This window comes from Panthera pardus, unplaced genomic scaffold (genome assembly GCF_024362965.1).
Source record: "Panthera pardus isolate Hobbes unplaced genomic scaffold, ASM2436296v1 HiC_scaffold_24, whole genome shotgun sequence".
Classification (NCBI taxonomy): Eukaryota; Metazoa; Chordata; class Mammalia; order Carnivora; family Felidae; genus Panthera; species Panthera pardus.
In genome coordinates, this window is record NW_026526810.1 from 76,408,129 (window position 1) to 76,424,374 (window position 16,246).

General features: G+C 36.2%; 1 protein-coding gene across 1 annotated transcript in view; it reads right to left on the reverse strand.

Annotated features, from left to right (window-relative positions):
* Nucleotides 1–16,246, reverse strand: part of SNX6 (sorting nexin 6) — a 60,200-nt gene that overhangs the window by 15,372 nt on the left and 28,582 nt on the right. The window contains exons 7-10 of the mRNA XM_019426177.2: nucleotides 14,525–14,620; nucleotides 12,710–12,815; nucleotides 3,310–3,385; nucleotides 828–867 (exon numbers count right to left, since the gene is read on the reverse strand). Coding sequence (XP_019281722.1) covers nucleotides 828–867; nucleotides 3,310–3,385; nucleotides 12,710–12,815; nucleotides 14,525–14,620 — 318 coding nt within the window. The remainder of the gene's footprint in view (nucleotides 1–827; nucleotides 868–3,309; nucleotides 3,386–12,709; nucleotides 12,816–14,524; nucleotides 14,621–16,246) is intronic.

Below are 16,246 nucleotides of genomic sequence, written 5' to 3' on the forward strand. Positions count from 1 at the left end.
TCACTATCTATTATTCAATTGACAAAGTCACGTTGAAGTCAGATTTCTACAATGGACTAGCCACTTCCAATCTCAGGTAAGTGCCATTAAACACATAATAAACATTTCATTATTCTCTGAACTTCATCAAAGTGTTTTAATATTGTATCTAAGACTAATCCCTGAAAATCAAGACTACATCAATATTAAAGCATTATTGCTATTTAACCTTTTTTGCAGTTGTGTATTTGCCTCATATTGTTAAACTCACTTTTTTTTTTAAATGTTTATTTTTAAGAGAGAGAGAGCGTGAGCAGGGGAGGGGCAGAGGGAGATGGGGACAGAGGATCCTAAGCGGGCTCTGTGCTGAAAGAAGCCAGCCCACTGTGGGGCTCAAACTCATGAACCCTAAGATCATGACCTAAGCTGAAGTTGGACGCTCAGTTGAGTCACCCAAGGACACAGATATAACTCACTTTTAAACCAGTGTGTCAAGGGGAATCAAAAGCAATGCAATATTGGTAAAACTGTAATAAATCTAAAACTTTCTTCTAGCATACAAAGCCCCAGAAAAAGACCGTTCTTCATAAAAGTAAACCCAGTCTCTATAATGAACATGTTCTCTGATGAAGAATATGAACTTTTACAAATACCAAAAGGCCATAACAACAGCAACAAAAAAAATAAGTTTCCTGAAAAACAACTTACAATTTTCAAATCTAAGTCTGTTTCTTCATCCTTCTGAAGTAGAACTCATCTTTCTCAACAAAGTTAAACACAATCATAACAGGTTAAACAGTACTGTATGCAATGATTTAGACTCCCAAAGGTTAACTGATAGTACTTACTCTGGTTTTATCAAATAGTTCTGAAACTTTGAGAAAAAACCTGGAAGGGAAAAATATTTCATCAGAAGCCAGCTCTGAAATGATTTTCCAAGTCAAATGTTGAGAGAATATGCCCCCAAACTGTATTAATAATGAACACTGTTATCTCACTACAGTAATATTTGATGGTCTTGTTCAATGCAGACTTCATTTAGTTCAACATCTCTGTACTTCCACCCATATAACAGATAACTTGGAAACTGTTGTTACAGAAAATCTTACCCTTTCAAAGTAACAATCTAAGCCATATATTTATTAATTTCTAACTTTTTAAAATTCAATTTTTTTCCCTAATCTCTATACCCAATGTGGGGCTTGAACTCACAACCGCTGGATCAAAAGGTGCATGCTCCACCAACTGAGCCAGCAGGCACCCCTAAGCCATACATACATTTAAACAAAAAAAAATTTTTCCTTACATTCATTAAGTAATATGCCACATAATACTAAATAAAGCCCATGATTTCAAAATTCTTATAGAAGTACAGAACAATCAGATCCAAAGAGACAAAAGGCTGATTTAAAAGGAAAACACTAAGGCTGGAACAGCTCTTGAAGTTATTTGATAGTTATGTTTTAAACACCTTCAAATAGAGCTGCTTTGTTTTAGAAAATAACAGAAATGAGTAAACAATTTGTATCTCAAAATTCATGTTCACTTTTAACTAAATTGCCTATCTCTCAATGGTGATACCAACTAAAAAATATCCCAATGCACAGCTTTTTAAAAGAGTATTCTGTAAAATAGGTAATTACTGGTGACGTTATAACTGGATGAAGGCAAGTACTATTGAAAGCTAAAACACTATTTTATGAACTTTGTTTTACTAAAAAGAACTTGCTTGACAGGTTTATGCCCAGTTACACATGGCAAGGTTGACTTTTTCTTCTTATCGAAGACTTACAAATCCTTTTTTTAAAAATTATGTTTATTCATTTTTGAGAGACAGAGAGAGACAGAGTGTGAGCAGGGGAGGGGCAGACAGAGAGGGAGACACAGAATCCAAAGCGGGCTCCAGGCTCTGGGCTGTCAGCACAGAGCCTGATGTGGGGCTCGAACTCACAGACCGTGAGATCATGAACTGAAGTCAGATGCTTAACCTACTGAGCCACCCAGGCACTCCAAGACTTATGAATTCTTAGGAAAGGTAGCATGTTAATTAATGTAAGCCATATATATATATGCATAGTACCTTGCTTTGCTGAAAAACTTGGATCTTTGGATCTTACAGGTCTACTAAGACAAGATACACTAGAAAAAAGATTCAAGGATGTGGTTTAGAAAAAGGCATAAACTAGGAAAATAGTTTTGCCACTTAAGTTTGAAAAAAAAAAGTTTGGATTATTTTTCAATAAACAGTTGTGTTTAAACAATATTATAGGAACAACTAAAATTAACCATGGTTAGATTAATGTGGAAAGCTAACATAAATTAAATAAGGGACAACTGTGTAAGCAAACATTCAGAGAGTATTTCCATACTAACACATACAACAGCTACCCTCTGGTCACCCTAGGACTACCCTGAGATTCACTAAACTTAAAAACTAGAACTAGCCTCTCTAAAAAGTATAAACTGATACCATCATATTTTACTTTAAAAGTCAATTTGGCCTCCAAAGAAATACATACATACATATATATACCGTATATTCTAATTTCAGAACGTTTATTTATAATAAACTTCATCAAAACCTAAGAACATTTTGACATAAGTTCTGTGTCTCTTCCTTACACATACACACACGTCAGCCAATTTTCATCAAATAACACTTTGTAAATGTTAAAATATACATTAAAGTCCATTTTTATTTTTCAGATTTTCTTTTTAAATGTTTATTTTTGAGAGAGAGAGAGCATGTGAACTGGGGAGGGACAGCGAGAGAGGGAGACAGAGGATCCGAAGCAGGCTATGTGCTGATAGTAGAGAGTCCGATGTGGAGCTTGAACCCACGAACCGTGAGATCATGACCTGAGCAGAAGTCGGACACTTAAACTGAGTTCCCTAGGCGCCTCTATTTTTCAGATTTAAGAAATAAGAGAGAAAGAATAGAGGAAAAAATAACATTGATCCAAGTTTATAAAAAAGTTCCTTATTACTGATGTGTTTTGATGAAGATATTCTAAATGCCTGCTGGGTCAGGCATTCTACATGCCCAGGCTGCTAGCAAAATTTTTCTGTTTTATTTAATGTTTTAAAACTTTTTTTTTTTAATGTTTATTTTTGAGAGAGAGACAGAGTGTGAGCAGGGGAGGAGCAGAGAGAGAGGGAGACATAGAATCCAAAGTAGGCTCCAGACTCTGAGCTGTCAGCACAGAGCCCAATGCAGGGCTTGAACTCACAAACCATGAGATCATGACCTGAGCCAAAGTCAGACGCCTAACCAACTGAGCCACCCAGGCGCCCTGTGTTTTATTTAATGTTTTAAATCAGAATCCTTACTTGCATATATCTGTAGAATCCTGAGTTCCTAAAGCATATAGCGAAGAACCAATCCTATTGTAATCATCTGCAGCACCTATGGAAAAGATTGTTAGAATTTCATATATTTGTTCATTGATTCAAAAATACTTATTGAGCATTCACCCGCTAAACAAATGTGTGTACAGTATGAGATATTCCAAGTCTGGTGAAGGAAATGACAATAACTATAATATAATTTGATGGAATATTATATCAGAATATTCTATCAGAAGTAGGTAAAAACTACTTTGGGAGCAGGGGAAACCTGAGTAAGTTAGGGAAGGATTTATAGACACTACCGAGTGAGTCAGAACTTGCAGGATAAGAAAAATCTTTACCAGACAAAAGAGGGGAGAGCATTCTGGATAAAGGGCAGCGCATGGATACAGGCTAGTAAGACATAAAAGAACACAGTATATTCAGACAGCCTTCTAGAAAGAAGGCACTACAAGGATACAGAGGGGAGTGGAAGGAGTTGAAGATGGAAAAATAAATTAGAGGTATCTTGGAGGGAAAATGGGTTTTTGGATGCCATGATAAAGTTTGGATTTGATCTTATAAGAATGGGTGTTATTAAACATTTAAAAATAACAGTAGTGGTAAAATCAACGACTGCCTGGAATAAAGACTAGAAGTGGAGAGACACAGAAGGCAGAGCAACCAACTAGGACATTTTTGGGTCCAATACTGATTGTTAGGATCAAAGTAGCAAAAATACTGACAGCAGAGAGGAACAACAAGGCTGGAAGATACTGAGGAAACCTAATAGGTAGGATTTACAATTAGGAAATCCTAATAGGTAGGATTACAAACAGGAGACCTGAGGTAGGAAGAAAAATTATGGAGCTTGGGAAGCTAGATGAATGGTGGTAGCACCATTACCCTTAGGTGCTAGGAAGCAAAGTATTCAACTTTAGCACAATACTCTTCCTATTCCTAGCACTCACCCCCGGACAACTTGTTGAAAAAAGATTACTTGTTTCAGAAAAAGGATAGTACAGTGCAATGGTTAAGCTCATGGTCCTGGAACCAAACTCCTTAGAGTCTAATCCCAATTTACCAGCTATATGACCTTGAGTTTATCACTTAACTTGTGAAAGCCTTGCTTTCTTCATCTGGAAATGGGGATAATAATGGTACCAGTCTTATAAAATTACTTTTTTTAATTAAGTGAGTTAATCAATGTTACTATATTATCTGGCACACAGTGAATACAGTACTATATAAATGTTTGCTATTATTAATGAAATCCAAGACGTGTACTTTGCATGGAAATTTCCACTTATCCTCAGTAGTATGTTTATAAGGTTTTAGTGTGTTTATTCTTTAACAAAACCATAATCCTTACATTATACTTTATATGTTGTACAAAGTTACATTCAACAGATAAGGCTGAAATTTGGTGACTATTTACTTACTGTTATTCAGAAACAGATCTATTCTGGTATCTTTCATAAAGATACTTTGAATACAAATTTTGGACTCTGAATAGGAACTTCTATATGCGAGACTTTTCACTATTAACCTAAAATTTTAAGTTAAAAAAATCACATAAAGGTTGGTTTATCAAGGCAGGTATCAAAAATGATTTGTGTCCAGTATCACATACAGTAATATTTTATACTTAAAATGACCCTGAAATTATTTATTATTTTTAATATTTAATTTTGAGAGAGAGAGAACGAGCAGGGGAGGGGCAGAGAGTGAGAGGGAGACACAGAATCCAAAGCAGGCTCCAGGCTCTGAGCTGTTAGCACAGAGCCTGACACGGGTCTCGAACCGTGAGATCATGACCTGAGCCAAAGTCGGAGGCTTAACCGACTGAGCCACCGAGGTGCCCCTGAGATTTCTTTTTTTTTTTTTTTTTTTTCACATTTATTTATTTTTGAGAGACAGAGAGAGACAGAGCACAAGTGGGGGAGGGGCATAGAGAGAAGGAGACACAGAATCCGAAGCAGGCTCCAGGCTCTGAACTGACAGCACAGAGCCCACACGCGGGGCTCGAACTCACAAACCATGAGATCATGACCTGAGCCGAAGTCGGACACTTAACCAACTGAGCCACCCAGGCGCCCCCTGAGATTATTTTTTAGAGCAAGAAATTCCTGTCTCCTAGTATCTGGCTCTGAGAACACTACCCTTTTCGGCTATTACATCATTATACAATCACAGAAAATAAGCAAACTGCCTTGATTTTATATACATCACAGTGAGGCTGAAAAGCTTAGTTTTTCATAGTCCAGGCTAGTTAAGTTCATGCGTTGTGAAAAAAATTTTTACTTTATAATTTTATAATTATGTAATAATTATAATTTTGTAAAATAGATTCGCCATCATCTCTTCTACAAGTACTGTTCCATTTGGCCAAATAGAATAAATAAGAATTATGTTATCTTAACAGATGACTCTCTACCTTTATAGTTCTTTATGTTTCCATAGCACAAATATATACCTCTATTAAAGGACTGATTACAATACACTGTAATTTTCTGCTTTTCAGATTTCTGCAAAATTTCTGCAAAATTATTAATTCCTGAAGGGCAAAGACTATATTTTCTTCATCTTGAAATTACCAATGCCTAACATATGGTTGGCAAACAGGCCAATGTTTATAAACTATTTTATTTTTTACTTAATTTTACCTATCCTATCCTATCCTATCCTATCCTATCCTATCCTATCCTATCCTATCCTATCCTATCCTATGCAGGTTCCACGCCCAACATGGGGCTTGAACTCATTATCCTGAGATTAAGAGTCATAGACTCAGGGGTGTCTGGGTGGCTCAGTCAACTGAGTATCACACTCTTGATTTCGGCTCAGGTCAAGCATGGAGTCTGCTTAGAATTCATTCTCTCTCTTAAAAAAACAACAAAAAAAGAGTCGTATGCTCTACTGACAGCCAGCAAGGTGCCCCTGAGCTAAATAACTTTAAAACAATTTTTAAAGTATAGTAGGATTCTATTTTATTTTAATTTTTTAAAGGATTTTATTTTTAAGTAATCTCTTCATTCAATGTGGGGCTCAAACCTACAACCCTGAGATCAAGAGTCACATATTCTACTGACTGAGCCAGCCAGGCACCTCTAATAGGATTCCATTTTAAATAATCGAAAATAAACTTAAGGATACTCCTAATTATTACAACTAACACTAGTATATATACCATTTCATATTTACAAAGTTTTTCTTTCTCGAGGGGGTACAGGCGAGGCCTGTGGGCTCCAGCCTGGTCCAGTTGGTGGAGTATGGGGTTCCCCAGGAAAGCAAACAGGGTACTGCTGGAGCCCCACAGGGTGCACTATGTGACTCTGGGTGTGTAGAGGGAGTAAGTACAGGTCTTGATGGAGGGACAGGGAGAGGACAGACTAGGACAAAGTTTCTCTTAACAGAGGAGTAAAACGTGTGAGATAATTCATCTTAATGTCATTTTATAAACAAGGGAACCAATTAATACCAATTAATTATGTATATACATATGTATATACATATGTATATGTATGTAATTATGTATATACATATGTATATGTATGTAATTATGTATATACATATGTATATACATATGTATATGTATGTAATTATGTATAAATCTAGGAAGGAATTCAAGCTTCCCACACTTTATAGTTCTTAAGTACTGAACAAGCAAATATAAATAACTACTTCCTTAGAAGAAATCTATAAGTTACAAAAATAGAATAAAATATAAAAATAACTCTTAACCTTCTCCAAAGAATGACACAAGAATAGAAGGTATCAAGCCAGAGACTTTATTTCCTTTCTGTTACAGCATGTAACAGTACTCCAAAACAGAGGTTCTTATTTCTAGGTACCAGCTGAACTGTCTCTATAACAGAGGTTCTCAAACTTTTTGGTCTAAGGACTCCTTTACACTCTTAGAAATTATTGAGGATCCTAAATAATTGTGTTTATGGGGGTTATGTCTATCAATATGTACTGTATGTTTTTTAAGTAAAGCAAAATGATTAAAAGTATTAAAATCATAGTTAACATAAGTAATATTTCAAATGAAAAAGAACTATATGTATTTTTAAATTAGTGAGCAGAGTGACACTATTACATTTTTGCAAATTTTGTGTCTTTATCTTAATAGAAGACAGCTGCATTCTCTTACCAGCTTCTGCATTCAATCGTAGTATTATAATACACTGCTTTTGTTCAAATATGTGGAGAAAATGCAGTCTCAAACAGATATGTAGCTATATTTTCAGATAATTGTGGATATTCTTTTTAAAAAAATTTTTTTTCAATGGTTATATTTATTTTTGAGAGAGAGACAGACAGACAGAGTATAGCAGCGGAGGTACAGAGAGAGAGGGAGACACAGAATCCAAAGCAGGCTCCAGGCTCTGAGCTGTCAGCACAGAGCCCGACGCGGGGCTCGAACTCGTCAACTGCGAGATCATGACCTGAGCCGAAGTCGGACACCCAACCGACTGAGCCACCCAGGCGCCCCGTGGATATTCTTCTTTGATACCACCCCAAAACTCAACAAGTAGTAGTTCTTTAAGAGTTAGTTGTAATGACATGGATGGAACTGGAGAGTGATATGCTAAGTGAAATAAGTCATACAGAGAAAGACGATACCATACACTTTCACTCTTATGTGGATCCTGAGAAACCTAACAGAAGACCATGGGGGAGGGGAAGAGGAAAAAAAAAGTTACAGAGAGGGAAGGAGGCAAACCATGAGAGATTCTTAAAAACTGAGAATAAACTGAGGGTTGATGGGGGGGTGGGAGGGAGGGGAAAGAGAGTGATGGGCATTGAGGAGGGCACCTGTTGGGATGAGCACTGGGTGTTGTATAGAAACCAATTTGACAATAAATTTCATATTAAAAAAAAATAGTTGCAGTGGGGAATCTAAAATCATATCAATAAACTTTCTAAGCTCTATTACATTAAACTCCGTTGGTATAAATAAGTGATATTAATCCCAAGATCATAAAGTTGGTTTAACATTTGAAAATCAATCAATACATAATAGGCTAAAAGGAAAAAACGGGATTATCTGAACACTGCAGTTCCAAAATAGCCTATGAAAAGAATCCAACGCTCATTCCTGATTTAAAAAAACACAACCTCTCAGATAAATTTATAAGACAATTTTTTCACCCTGATAAAAAGCATCTAGGAAAACCTACACCAAACACCATAATTAATGGTTTAAAAATGAATGCCTTCCCCATAAGCTAAGGAACAAGGCAAAGATGCCTATTCTCACCACTTCCATCCACACTACACTGGAGCTATAGGTATAGCTTCAGTACAACGGGGCAAAGACAAGAAATAAATGGAATCTAAATTGGAAACAAGTGTAATTGTTTTTATTAGCAGATGATCATCTATGTAGAAAATCATAAGGAATCTACGAAATAGTTACTGGAACTAATAAGTGAGTTTATTTAGTAATATTGCAAGATACAAGATCAATACAGAAAACACACTGTATTTCTATATATTAGCAAAGAACTAGAAACTGAAATGTAAAAAACACATCATTTATGATAGCATCAAAAAATAATTAGGGATCAATTCAACTAAAGGTGTGTAAGATCCTCGGACTTCAAGCTGTATTACAAAGCTGTAATCATCAAGATAGTATGGTATTGGCACAAAAACAGACACTCAGATCAACGGAACAGAACAGAGAACCCAGAATGGACCCACAAACATATGGCCAACTAATCTTTGACAAAGCAGGAAAGTATATCTGATGGAATAAAGACAGTCTCTTCAGCAAGTGATGCTGGGAAAACTGGACAGTAACATGCAGAAAAATGAACCTGGACCACTTTCTTATACCATACACAAAAATAAACTCAAAATGGATGAAAGACCTAAATGTAAGACAAGCCATCAACATCCTTGAGGAGAAAGCAGGCAATAACCTCTTTGATCTTGGCTGCAGCAACCTCTTACTCAATGCATCTCCAGGGGCAAGGGAAACAAAAGCAAAAATGAACTATTGGGACCTCAACAAAATAAAAAGCTTCTGCACAGCAAAGGAAACAATCAGCAAAACTAAAAGGCAACCGACAGAATGGGAGAAGATATTTGCAAACGACATATCAGATAAAGGGTTAGTATCCAAAATCTACAAAGAACTTATCAAACTCAACACCCAGAAAACAAATAATCCAGTGAAGAAATGGGTAAAAGATATGAATAGACACTTCTCCAAAGAAGACATCCAGATAGCCAACCGACACATGAAAACATGTTCAACATCACTCATCATCAGGGAAATACAAATTAAAACCACAATGAGATACCACCTCACACCAGTCAAGAATGGCTAAGATGAACAACTCAGGCAACAACAGATGTTGGCCAGGACGCGGAGAAAGAGGATCTCTTTTGCACTGCTGGTGGGAATGCAAACTGGTGCAGCCACTCTGGAAAACAGCATGGAGGTTCCTCAAAAAATTAAAAATAGAACTATCCTATGACCCAGCAATTGCACTACTAAGTATTTATCCAAGGGATACAGGTATGCTGCTTCAAAGAGGCACATGCACCCCAATGTTTATAGCAGCACTATCAACAATAGCCAAAGTATGGAAAGAGCCCAAATGTCCATCAATGGATGAATGAAGAAGATGTGGTATATATACACAATGGAGTATTACTTGGCAATCAAAAAGAATGAAATCTTGTCATTTGCAACTATGTGGATGGAACTAGATGGTATTAAAGCAAAATTAGTCAGAGAAAGACAAATACCATATGACTTCACTCATATGAGGACTTTAAGACAGAACCGATGAACACAAGGGAAGGGAAGCAAAAATAAAATAAAAACAGGGAGGGGGACAAAACATGAGAGACTCTTAAATATGGAGAACAAACAGAAGGTAACTGAAGGGAGGGGGGATGGGCTAAATGGGTAAGGGGCATTAAGGAATCTACTCCTGAAATCGTTGTTGCACTATATGCTAACTAACTTGGATATAAATTTTAAAAAATAAAAAATTAAATTAAAAAAAAAAAAAACGGTGTATAAGACCTGTACAATATAAGTTAAAAAACACTGCTGAGAGAATTATAAGGAAGACCAAACTAAATGGAGAGAGATATACTATATTTACGTATCAGAAGAGTCAATATGGTTAAGATGTCAATCTTCCCCAAACTGACCTACAGATTCTACACAACCCCAAAATCCCAGACAGCATTTGTGTAGAAAGTGACAAGCTAATTCTAAAATCGATATGAATTGAAATAAGTCAATCAGAAGAAGACAAATCCCATATGATTTCACTCATATGTGGAATTTAAGAAACAAAACAGATGAACATATGGGAAAGGAAGGGGAAGAGAAGAGAGGGAAACAAACCACAAGAGACTCTTAACAATAGAGAACAAACGATAGAGAGTAGACAGAGGGAGGTGGGTAAGACATGGGCTAGATGGGTGATGGAAATTAAGGAGGGCACTTGTGACAAGCACGGAGTATTGTAAGTAATGAATCACTAAATTCTACTCCTGAAACCAATGTTGCACTGTATGTTAACTAAATAAAATTTAAATAAAAAAATAAAATCCATATGAAAATGTAAAGAACCTAGAGGGGCCAAAACAACTTTGGTAAAGAAGAAAAAAGCTAGGAGATTTATGTAAGAAGGGATGTTCAACATCATTAGTCATTAGGGAAATGCAAATTAAAAATTAAAACTACACAGAGACATTACTGACTTATGAGAATGGCTGAAATGAGAAAGAATGAGTATCCTTGTTGGAAAAGATGTGGAGCAACTGGAACACTCATGTACAGCTCGTAGGAATATAAAATGGTACAATCATTTTGGGAAAAAAGTGGCAGTTTTTTCCAAAGTTTTTAAAAAGTTAATTATACACTTACCACATGACCTGGTTACTCTTTCAGGTATTACCCAAGAGCAACGGAAGCACATGTCCATACAAAGACTTACATATAGATGGTTCACATCAGCTTTATTTATAATAGCCAAAAGCTAACAACAACCCAAATGTCCACCAATAGCTGAATGGATGAACAACTGTGATATATCCATACAATAGAATAATACTCAGCAATAAAAAGGAATAACCTCTCAATACACACAACATGAATGAATCTCAAAATAATTTTGTTGAATTTCAAAGCCAAATAATAAAGAGTACATATAGTATGATTCCATTTATATAAAATTCTAGAAAATGCAAACTAATCTACAGAGACAAAAAGCAGATCGGTGGTTACCTGGGGACAGGGTGAGAAGGAGGAATTACAAAGGGCTATAAGGAAACTTGTGGTGGTGATAGATATATTAATTATCTTGGCTGTAGTGATGATTTTACACATATGTCAAAACTTATCAAATTGTATACTCTGAATACTGCAGCTTACTGATATCAATTTTTACCTCAATAAAGATGTTAAAAAACCCCATTAGCCTATCTTGAACTTTGAATGAATCTTTTACATACGTGATTTTGTAACATCATGTATTTGATCATTTAGAAAATATCGGTTCAATGAATGATGCAGACCCTCTAAATGTTGACACACTTCAGTATACATAAACAGTATCGAAAATTCACATATTCCCATCAATCTCCTCCCTCAGACCAGTCTTTAATTATTGGGAACCAAGCTCATGGGGATGGATACAAGTTTTCCAAAATTCTACTTATTGCTGGAAAGCTTGACTTTTATCATTGTCAACAAGTACTGTCAGTTGTTTTCCTTAAAATGACAGGGTCACTTAATTTTTAAGGAAATGTCTACCAAATACTCAACTATGAATAATCATCATTTGTCCATTGTTCTCTCAAGTAAAAATGGGGTTTTATGAAAAAAGCAACTAGTTTAGTTGCAACTCAATCACTAAAATGCTTTTCTAGAGAGAACCATCATATGTAATCAAAGTGCTTTACACATACCTCCATCATTCAGATATTAAAAAATGTGAATCCAAGGGAAGTGATTTATTAATTAATAATTTTTACTGCTTCATCAAGGATATCCTTAATTGAAAAATCTGTTCTAACTGCAAATGCACTGTAGAAAGAATACAGTGACTATTAGCATAATTTGGTGCTACTGCCCTGGTCTGTGCTAAGGCATCAGTAATTTTATCCACCATGGCTTTTGCATTACCAGTGTAAATATCAACATGGTGAAAAATACAAAAAGCATCATGGATTATTATGAAGATAGTTTTTACCTCACAGACTTGCTAAAAATAAAAAGAGCCCTAGGGTCAAGGCTTCACAGACCAAAGTTTGAGAACCACTGTTCTATATCAAGACTTTTACAAACTGTAAATAACATAACAACTTTATAATTATTCCATTAAAAAAAGGTAAGCTTTAGCCACAGAGAAAAAAACCTTACTTTTGTGGGATCTTGTCATCCTATCAGATTTAGCAGATGCATCCTTAACTCGGTTATGATATTCTAAAAGAAATGTTCGTTCATGCTCAAAGAAATCATCTACGTCCTATGGGATCAAAAGAAAATATAATTTTTTCACTTATTTGCTTTAGTGTAATACATAAATCACTTTACCATTATAATACAAAAAACCAGTAAAACAGCACAGCTATCCTCTAATAATCAGATGTTCTACTGATTTCATCAGTAACTTCAGAGCCCCACATCAGGCTCTCTTCTGTCAGCTCAGAGGCTGCTTTGGATCCTCGGTCCCCGCCTCCCTCTGTCCCTCCTTTGCTCATTCTCTCTCTCTCAAAATAAATAAATAAACTTAAAAAAATTAAAAAATAAAAAATAAAAATACTTTCCTCCTTTCTAAAATAGCAATGAGTTTTTGAAAAAGCAGCAGTTGAAATGATATAAGACCCACATCAACAGAACACAAGAAGAATCAGTGCTGACAAAATGTCCCTTAAAATTTGTAATACGTATGTACCACTTTCCTTGACTGTTAAAATGGGATAAACCATCCAACTTGTAGGACTGAAGATTAAATAAAGTATGTGCTACCAAATACCACACTGTAAATGTTCAAAAAATATTAGTTACTACTAATCATACTCAATACAGAGCATTAAATGGAAGGAAGCAGGGTTCTTATTAGAAAGTAGCCACGGCATATGCAATGTCAACATACCAAGTGACCCATCTCTGAAAACCAAAGTATAAATCAAATGAATAGTACTTTCCACCTAAGTTTTACTGTAGATGTATCTATAAAAACAGGTAATGATGACAAAGCTGCATCATTTATCTCTTTCTTAGTGTTTGTTTCATAATGTAATACTTAGGTGTTATTTATTTATATATTCAAAAATTTTTTAATCTTTATTTATTTTTTAAAATGTATTTTATTTTATTTTTGAGAGAAAGAGAGCACTAATGGGGAAAAGGCAGAGACAGAGGAAGATACAGAATCTGAAGCAGGCTCCAGGCTCCAAGCTGTCAGCACAGAGCCCGATGTCAGGCTTGAACTCACAAACTGTGAGATCGTGACCTGAGCCGAAGTCGGATGCTTAATCAACTGAGCCACCCAGGTGCCCCTAAATTTTATTTTTATTTATTTATTTAAGTAAGCTCTATGCCCAATGTGGAGCTTGAATTCATGACCCCGAGATCAAGAGCCTCATGCTCTACCTGAGCCAGGCACCCCAAGACAAGACTAAAACCTCAAAGAAGCTCTTCTAACTCCAGATCTGAACCCAAGTCTGCCCCTAACATTTGTAAGACCAAGGGCAAATGTACAAATGGAGCCCCGCTTCGTGCCCCACCCTGCAGTTCTGTAAGGCACCTAAAGAAACCTCAGATGTATGTAACAGGACACTCCATTCTGCACACTGACCTCCCCTGTGCCTTCCCTTTCCCTAGCTGACCCATGGTCACCCTTGATTACCCACAGAAGAGGAAGACTTGGCTTCAGATTTGGGCAAAGAAATACGGGGTTCCAGATACTTCAAGCATGGTCTAGTTTGGAAGGAAGGGGTATGTGCTCCAGGTGGGCAAATCCCCTTGGACTGCAGAACTCTCGCCCATTGGGAGAAGGAAGGGCTCTAAAGAGTGGATTCCAGGGCATGGGGCCCAGTTTCTCAGGCCTAAACATTCTACTATTCAAACTTCTCTTTTACTCCAATGGTCACCTGCACATCTGAAATCTCTATCTTCTTAAAATAAGTGGATTCTTAAACCAATACCTCTGTTAATCAAATAAAATCTTACCTTTACTCCTGAAACAATTACTCCATCTGCTGATTTAACCATGTTTTTAAAGAAATCTTCAAGTTTTTCTTTTTTATTTTTTCCTCTCACACTCAGCTGAAAGAAAGGTAAATTTAAGTTGGCAATTTTTTTCTTTTTTAGATTACATATGGAAAGTAATGCCTCTTTCATTATTATTCACCACTTGCTGCACCAGGGTGTCCCATAAAGGAATAGCCCATCTAATTTCCTTATCTACTACCATGGTTTCAATGTTCACCATTATATAAATGACTCACAAATCATGATCACTACCACTAAGCTCTTTCCTGAACCTTAGATTCTATTTCCATTTGCCTAGATCATATCCTTATAAATGGAAATTCTGCTAACCTCACATTAGACTAAAGCAGTATTCATTATAATCTAATCTCCAAAACTTTCCTTTTCTTGGTTCTCCCTATTCATGGTCCCTCCTTCATGGTCCCTCCATCCAACCAATCTCTCAGATTCCCACATGTTCCCTAAAACCCCATACCACTCATTAAAAATCTTGAAATAATCTACAACTTCTTTTTGTCTCTCAAAGCTCAAATTCTACCATCAAATGTCTGAAATTTGTCCCTTTCCTTTCTCACTGTCCTAGTAAAGATCCTCATTATTTCTTGCTTAACTACCACATTGGACTACTAGTTAACATCTCTCATTTCCTCAATCCAATCCATTCTGATGAGGACTTCCAAAATTAAATTGTGAGCATCTCCTCCCTACTCAATAACTTTATAGAGTTTCACAATGTTCAGAGAATAAAAGCCAATCCCCTAGGCATGGTATTCAAGACTTTCAACAATCTGGTTCAATTTACCTTTGTACTCACCACCAAACCCCCACAGAACCTTATGTTCCAAATAGTTCTCAAAAGAAGCTCTAAATGCTTAGGTTCCCCTGTTCCTGAAATAGTGTCTCTCTTCCCACCAAAAATTCTATTCAGACTTCATTAAACATCGAAATTAAAACACATTCTCTTCATGAAACCTTTCTAAACTGCTGTATCTTTAGGCCTCTGAATGCACTCTGGGTGTTTTTCAAAACTGTGTTCTTATATTAACTAATTCACTTATTTAAAAACTATTGACAAATGTGACACATGTATATTACAATCATGCACTGTGCTAGGTGTTCAGAAAATAAGGATGATTAAGAGGTGGTCCATACTCTATAAGAGTAATTTATGGTGCAGAGGAGAATCCAGAGAAACATATGATTAAACATAGGGTGAGCAGTACAATGTTAGAGGAATCCATACGGCACTTCGAGAACACCAAGGGAACTTAATACAGACTTAGAAAATGAGAAAGATAAGACTGGAGGTTGAAAGACCAGTCAGAGGCTGTTTCAATAACCCAATCAAGGGTTATAAAAGTCAGAACTAATCTTTAGGTCTGGTGATAGAAGGAAGTAGACACATTCCTAATATAGTAAGAGAGTAGAACAGACAGGATTTGGTGTTTCCTAATAGGAATAGGGAGCAGGGGGATGCCTGAGTGGCTCAGTGAGTTAACTGTCCAACTCTTGATCTTAGCTCAGGTCTTGATCTCGGGGTCTGAGTTCAGGCCTCAGCATGGAGCCTACTTAAAAAAAAAAAGGAATAGGGAGTAAAGTCATGAGTAATTTTTAGGTCTTAAGAAATTGGAAGGTGCTGGTATCTTCTTTGAGACAGAGAACATAAAAGAAGGCCTGCAT